Source organism: Rousettus aegyptiacus, unplaced genomic scaffold (genome assembly GCF_014176215.1).
Source record: "Rousettus aegyptiacus isolate mRouAeg1 unplaced genomic scaffold, mRouAeg1.p scaffold_m13_p_9, whole genome shotgun sequence".
NCBI classification, from domain to species: domain Eukaryota; kingdom Metazoa; phylum Chordata; class Mammalia; order Chiroptera; family Pteropodidae; genus Rousettus; species Rousettus aegyptiacus.
The window spans coordinates 104,778,635-104,785,509 of record NW_023416312.1 but is presented as its reverse complement, the minus strand read 5'-3'; the positions used below and the strand labels follow the sequence as shown (position 1 = coordinate 104,785,509).

The 6,875-nt window shown below is 54.5% G+C and overlaps 1 protein-coding gene across 4 annotated transcripts; it reads right to left on the bottom strand.

Moving 5' to 3' along the window:
- Nucleotides 1–405: 405 nt before the first annotated feature.
- On the bottom strand, nucleotides 406–6,370 carry GJB1 (gap junction protein beta 1). Of its 4 annotated transcripts, XM_016150909.2 has the most exons (3): nucleotides 5,827–6,165; nucleotides 5,569–5,706; nucleotides 406–1,788 (listed from the first exon to the last, which is right to left on the bottom strand). In XM_016150909.2, the coding sequence occupies exon 3, from the start codon at nucleotides 1,770–1,772 to the stop codon at nucleotides 921–923; it is 852 nt and encodes a 283-aa protein (XP_016006395.1). In that variant the 5' UTR covers nucleotides 1,773–1,788; nucleotides 5,569–5,706; nucleotides 5,827–6,165; the 3' UTR covers nucleotides 406–920. The 4 variants fall into 4 exon arrangements, with proteins under 4 accessions (XP_016006395.1, XP_016006385.1, XP_036083090.1 ...); XM_016150899.2 differs by lacking the exons at nucleotides 5,569–5,706; nucleotides 5,827–6,165 and adding an exon at nucleotides 6,249–6,370; XM_036227197.1 differs by lacking the exon at nucleotides 5,827–6,165 and having other exon boundaries at nucleotides 5,569–5,783.
- Between the last annotated feature and the right edge of the window lie 505 nt (nucleotides 6,371–6,875).

Genomic DNA, 6,875 nt, shown 5'->3' with positions numbered 1-6,875 from the left:
GTAAATGTTTTATGGCATATCTATCGTGGTCACGTTTACAAAACTACACGCAATTACCAAAACTCAATAAACCATACACTTAAAGTGGCCTCAACAATAAAATCAGAGGATGGAAGTAAGTGAATTAGATCCCAATGAAGCTGTTATTAAAAAATGGGGGGGGGGGGCGTGAAAAAACCAAAACAATGGGAAAAAAACACCTGGGAAAGAACAGCTAGGAGTGCTTTCCCAAGCAGGGAAGGTGGTGGTTCCTTGTCGCTCCCCTGTTTGCAGCTTCGGCTCCTCCGATCCTACTTCTTTAACCCATTCCTTTCTCGATCAAGAAAAAGCCAAAGCCAGCTCAGCCAGGGGGAGGTCAGAGGTTGCAGGAAAGAGAACTTGACAAACACACAAGCCACCTCTTCATTTACTGTAAAATCCTGTTTAATGTGTAACGTTTCAGGCAGAGAGAGGCTTTGGGACTTGAGGCGAAGGCGGCACTGACCAACCCCCGCTCCGCTTTATCTGCCTGTTTCTCCCTCCCTCACTCCTCCACCCCAGACCTGTCCTCCTTTCCTTGAGGCCTGGCGGCAAGTGCTGTCCCTCCTTCTCCTGCTCCCTCCCTTCTCCACCCTCAGGTCCGCGGCGCCCTCCCTGCACTCCACTTACCCACGTCCCTCCCCAGCGATGGGACAGCACAGGGTTAAGATCAGCTTCGTAACTGGAGAAGCCGTCAGAGCATCCTAACCCCCAATAACCTGGAGTACTGGCGTGGAGTGTCCCCCAACTCCTCACCCCTTCAGCGCCTCGGCAGGAGACCCTGGAGGGGTGGAAGGCGGGAGGGGCAGGTCTGGCCGGAGTGTTCCCTGGCAGGCAGGGGAGAAGGAGGGGCAGGCCCGGGGCAGGTGAGGGCTGGGCGGGAGGTCGCCTGCTTCGTGGCATCAGCAGGCGGAGCAGCGGTCGCTCTTGTCCGCCAGCCCGGCCCCGGTGCCGGGGCTGCGTCGTAGGATGTCTTTCAGGGAGCCGTCCTGCTCGCTCAGCAGCTTGTTGATCTCATTCTGCTTGTATTCAGGTGACAGGCGGTGGCCGAAGCCGGAGCCCTTTCGAGAGGGCGGATTGGAGCGGCGCCGGGCTCGGCGGGCACAGGCCCGGATGATGAGGTACACCAGCTCCGCCACGTTGAGGATGATGCAGATGCCAGAGGCGGCCAGCATGAAGACGGTGAAGACGGTTTTCTCGGTGGGGCGGGACACGAAGCAGTCCACTGTGTTGGGGCAAGGGTAGGCCTCACACTTGACGAGCCGCACCATGGCATAGCCAGGGTAGAGCAGGTAAAAGACATACATGAAGGCGGCCTCGAACAGCAGCCGGAAGACCACGCTGATGACGTAGGTCCACCACAGTGTCCCTGAGATGTGGAACTTGTGCCTCTTCACCTCCTCCATGTGGAGAGGATCCCCATGGCCCTCAAGTCGCAGCATTTTCTTCTCTACATGCTGCTGGTGAGCCACGTGCATGGCCACGAGGAGAGCTGGGGTGGAGACCATGATGAGCTGCAGCGACCACAGCCGCACGTGGGAGATAGGGAAGAAATGGTCGTAGCAGACGCTGTTGCAGCCGGGCTGCAGGGTGTTGCAGATGAAGGAAGACTTCTCATCGCCCCATACGCTCTCCGCAGCCACCACCAGCACCATGATCCTGAAGATGAAGATGACTGACAGCCAGACGCGGCCGATGGCGGTGGAATGTCGGTTCACACCGCTGAGCAAGGTGTACAAGCCTGTCCAATTCATCCTGCCTCATTCACACCTGCAAGGTGAGCCACAGAGCAAGCTGTCAGAGAGCTGGGACACAAGGCAGGGTGCCACGGCACCGAACGACACCCCATTCAGCCCTTCCGAGAGCCAGCGACAGGGGAGGAGAAAGGGCACTCATAGCTTTCCTGATCACCCCGTCCCTTGCCAGCTGCTCCTCGTCCCCCTCACTCGACCTGACGTCCCCGAGTCCCATCTCCCTTCTTTGCTTTGTTTCCTGTCCAGCCCCTTGTACCAGGCCCATCTTCCGCCCTCTGCCATTCTCTAGCTCACTATCCCCTGGCTCCTCAGCTCTGGCCCCGGGGCAAACCCAGCCAAGCCCTATTACCTTGGGGAGCGCCTATCCCTGAGGCCACCCAGACAGGTCCCCTATGGTCTCATGTCTGTCCCGGGGGAGTGGGCCCTGGGTCCGCGCCTGCGTCCCAATTCATCGCCGCCCGGTGCTGAGGAGTCATATGCTGCTTTATACCCAGTGTCTGCACAATGGGACCTTTGTGGGACTCTGAACAACGCCCTTTAGAATTCAGATCAAACGCCCTGACTTCCGCCCACCCTACACACAGAGCACTTGTGTCCCAGCGCCGGACACCAGGCCTGCACCCACCTGTTCTGTGCCCGCCCGGTCCATCGCCGCGCCCGCCCAATAGCCCCACCAGAAGAATGGCCGGCGGGTCGGGGGTGGAGGTGCAACACAGACAGGTGCACGGGAGAGGGGACCGGAGGGGACCAGGAGGCCCCGGGCTGAGGCCCGTCCCCATGACCCTACTAGAAACTCGGCATCTGCTGGATTTTTCCTTGGCTTAGGTCCCCGCTAGGGAATGGGACAGGAAAGGGAGCTTGTATATATCAAGCCTTTCAGGCTTTTTTTCCCACATATTCTTTCTTTTGACCCACTTAGCCATCCTCTCAGGACAGTTACCCAGGTCTTTCCAGATGAGGAAGCTGCAGCTCAGAGAAGCGGTTGCTCACTCAGGAGTTGGATGAAACCCGAAAGGGTCTGAAGCAGAAACCTAAGCTCTTTCCACAGTATATTATTGTGCTTTTGCAGATGGCGTCAACAACAACAACAACACCTAAGGCTGATGCTGCCTGTAACAGCGCAAGCCACGTGGAAGCTGCTGACCTGTGAGTCCATTCCAGTGTCCTGGAGCAAAGCCTGACCATCCCTCCCTGAGCTCCGTGAAAGGGCAGCCGTGCAGAGGGTGGACAGGTGGGGACAGGGGAGCACAAGCCAGAAGGAGATGGGACGAGGTAAGCACGCAAGCAGCAAGTCAGAAGATGGGCGAGGTAAGAGTCACGCGGCTTTGGGTTTGAATCCTGGTTTTGCTGACTGAAGGAAAGTAAGGACGTCATCAGGAAGAGGAAACAATGCCACTTTTGGGGACTAACCGGGCTGCCAAACCCAATATCCCTGCTTTTTTTTTTATCCCCAATACTATTGCTGAGCTATAGTGTCCCCGTGAAATGAAACAGACACTTCCGCTGTTGCCCTGCCCCCAATGTCAAGTGTACATTGTGACCTCCTGGTTTCCTCAGCTTGCCAGTTCCTCTAGGGAAGAAGTTCCCCTCTCTTCCTCAGGAAGGCGAGAAGCCTCCCCCCTACCTCCCACCACTTCCGCCGTTAAGTTCTAAGAGCATGTAGGAAATGTCCCCAGTGCAGGGGTAGTGGCAGAAGCCCCGTATCTAGTTCTGGGTGGTCCTCTCTGTCACGAAGGGAAAGGGTGAGGTATTAGCACCTGGAAAAGTTGGGGAATGGGACAGAAGAAACTAAGGGATGAAGGGGGTGCTCCACGGACATAGATTACGTCTCTGAACAACGTTAGGTTCAAAAACACATGTTCACGGAGCAATTACTGAGAAAAATCATTTACTGAGCACCTGGCGTGCGCCAGACCCTCGCACGCACGCTATCTCACAGCAAACTCAGAACAACCCTGTGAGGTAGGTATTTTTGATCCTCATGTCACAGATTAGTAAACTAAGGTAAACAAAAGGTGAAGGCATCTGTCCAAGGGTCATAAGCATTACACACTTAGTACGTGACCAAGCTGGGATTTGAGCCAAGCCCAGTGGACTCCACAGCCCATACTCTTTGCCATAAGCTCTATCGCCTTGGCTGGAATTAGAATTTTTCTTTCTGTGTCTTTAGAGATTCAGAACTGGTCAGGTTTTCATTCTCCTCCAGCCCCTTCTCCCTTTCCTATCAACTGACAACTCTGTCCCTGTCCTTTCTTCCCAGTGCCTTCCGCTGCCTGATTTGTTCTTTTCCCTCCCTTAGCTTTCTTTCATTGCTTCCTCAAACCCAAAGCAAATGTCAGCTGTTCTCTCTACCTGGGTGCCCCACAGACAGCCCGGCCACCCCTAGGTTTCCAGGTGCTTATAGCTTTCAGCCTCTCGCCTTCTTGAGCCCTCTGGGACATGGCCAGTAGCTCCTTTGGGGCCCCCCCGAGAACCCTTGTGTGGGCACTGGGATAATTTCTGCTCCCCCCTTCGGAAGGAGCCCTGATCCCTATGTCAACATCAAGGGTTTCATTTTGAAAACCTCCAGGGGAGTGACCTGATTTTGAAATCCAAACCATTTTTTTTTGTGACTTCGGGTTAAAGTCCAGGTATTGATATTCTGTGTCTTGCTCCAGGCATGTTTAATCAGACAAGACTCCTCTGGCCTTGGCAGACTCCGGCCTCGTCCTCTGATTCGGACTTTCTCAAGCACAGTTCGAAATCAGGACATCACCCTTCGTCCTCACAACAGTCTTGTAATACCATCTCCATTTTTCAGACAAGGAAGCCGAGTCTCAGAGAAGTTAAATAGCTTGCCTCAATGGCGACCGCACTGCTGCTAAATGGTAGACTTAAGTTGCAAGCTTATTACCCTCTGACCTCAAAGCCTTTGGTGGCCTCTCTTCCTTTTTAAGGACTTCGCATTCTAACTGAGACCAGGCCCGCAATTCAAACACTTGTACTCCTTGCCACATGTGTGCACATGTGCGGGTACGCGTGCGCACACACACATGCACATGCATGTTCATCGAGTCCATCTATTTCTTCCAACTACAGGGAATCCTTGCGTTTTTCGGTTTGGGGGAGAGGGGCCTGGCTCGGCCTCACACTCCGCTCCACCTCCCCCATTCACAGGCGGGCTCTGGCCCAGAGAGGACAGCAGGCTGCCTTTCACATTCCCTTCTGAATTCATCAGTTTGGCATGGCTAAGGCCCATTCCCTCCAGCCTTCCTCAATCCTGTAATTCCACAGCCCCTTGGTCACTGCACTTGTCCCCTCTGCCCTGCCATATGTATTCCGTGGCCAGGCTTGGGTCAGAACCAGGGTAGTTCATTCTAATTTTCTCCTTCTCTCGCTGTATCCTGGTCTTTTCATAGAACCCCTGCTAATGTCAGCTCCCTTGCTGACCGTTCGACCTACACCTTCTTTCTACTCCATCAGCTACCGGACTTCCTGTTGCTCTCTACTTGGGCTCATTAAAATAGCCACCACTCGGGGAATGTTTACTGTGTGCTGGAGCTGTATGCTCACTCAGCCAACGTCACGGCAGCCCTGTGAGCTGCGGGTTATCATCTTCAGTCCGCAGATAAGGCACTGAGGCCTCAAAGAAGCGGACTAACTCATCACACAGCTGCTGAGGAAGTGCCAGAGCTCAGATTGAAGCACGTCGGCCCCTCACCGAAGCCTGTGTTCTTTCCCCATTGCTCTGCTGCGTCCTTGCCTATACTCTGCCTCTTCAAACCCCTCCTCCTTGTATCTGTTCTCTTTCGCTCACCTCGTTTTCTAGGTCCATGCAGTCTGGCCATGCCATTCTTAACAGCTGGAACAGCTTTCAAACAGCTGGAAGGCCACCCCTCCTTTATATCTCCAAAGCATCACTTACTCCAAGCTCTGCTTGAGTCTGCCTGCCTCCCTCAAGAAAAGAGAAACACATGCTTTCAAATCCCAGCCCCACTGGCTGGCCCTCTGTGCCCACTGAGTGCACTGTATTCATCTGTCCACAGCCCCCATGCCGGTTGCATGCCTGGCTTACCTTCTAATCAAGGAAGGAAAATAGCACCTGGCCGTGCCAAACAGTCCCATTGAACCATAACCCTGATGGCAGGAAATGATCAGTGGGCTAAGGAGATGAACTTGGCCACTGTGCCTAGGGGCCCCCTCAAGTCTTCTTGAGAATTCAGCCCCATGGAGACAAGTAGAATCCTTGGCTGGGGAAAAAGACAGAGGAGGAGCGACTTGGAGTCTGGGAAGAGCATAAGAGTTGGGAGGTACGAAGAGAGGCTCAGCGAGACTGGCACCTGGCAGCTCAGAAGGAAGCACAGAAAGGATCTACGTGGCCGAATGCTGAGTTTAAGAGAAGGTAAGATCCGGGACTCTCCCCAGCCCCAATTTCTGTGCCCCTGTGCCACACAGCACCCCCCCCGATCCACCTCCCTCAGTCCCCGGCTTCCTCACCTGGCTGCTGCTGCCCTTTCTCAGGGAATGTCTGCAAGCATATCTGCACTATGCCACAAGGTACTGTCAGCCAAGCCCAGGGGAGGGACAAAGAGCCCAGAGCTGGAGCCAGATATGGCCCACAGCCCAAGAGGAACCAGACAAACATTAACCAGCCCCACCTCCTCTCACATACAATTATTAAAGAAGATTGATCTCCTGAGCTCCCAATGGATTTGGAGAGACAAAGCACATAGCCTGGAATTCTGTCCTGCCCCAGAGGGAGAGAGGCATCACTGTTACCCACGTGCCTATGTTCAGCCCATCTCATCTAGGAGACTGAACCTGGGCTCATCTAGAGCTCTCAGCCTTCCCCCAACCCCTGGCCATAGGGAGGCTCTGTGAGCGGGCAAGGTGCAGAGTGTGCCCCCTTCCATTCCTTACAGCTCTCAACCTCTAAAATGAGTTGACTCTGGGGAGGAAAAAGGCCATGGGTGGTGCTTACTGGCACCTTCAGGTTGCATCAGGGGACAACACAGTTCCCCAACATGGCGATTCCAAGGTACTCTTTGGCTCTCTCCTTACTGTCCATGTCCCGAGTAGCTGGGAATAGACCGAAGTATTTCCAGTCCCATCCCAGAACCCTAG

Coding starts and splice junctions, on each gene's coding strand:
- GJB1 (XM_016150899.2), bottom strand. CDS start 1,772: ATGAATTGGACAGGCTTGTACACCTTGCTCAGCGGTGTGAACCGACAT.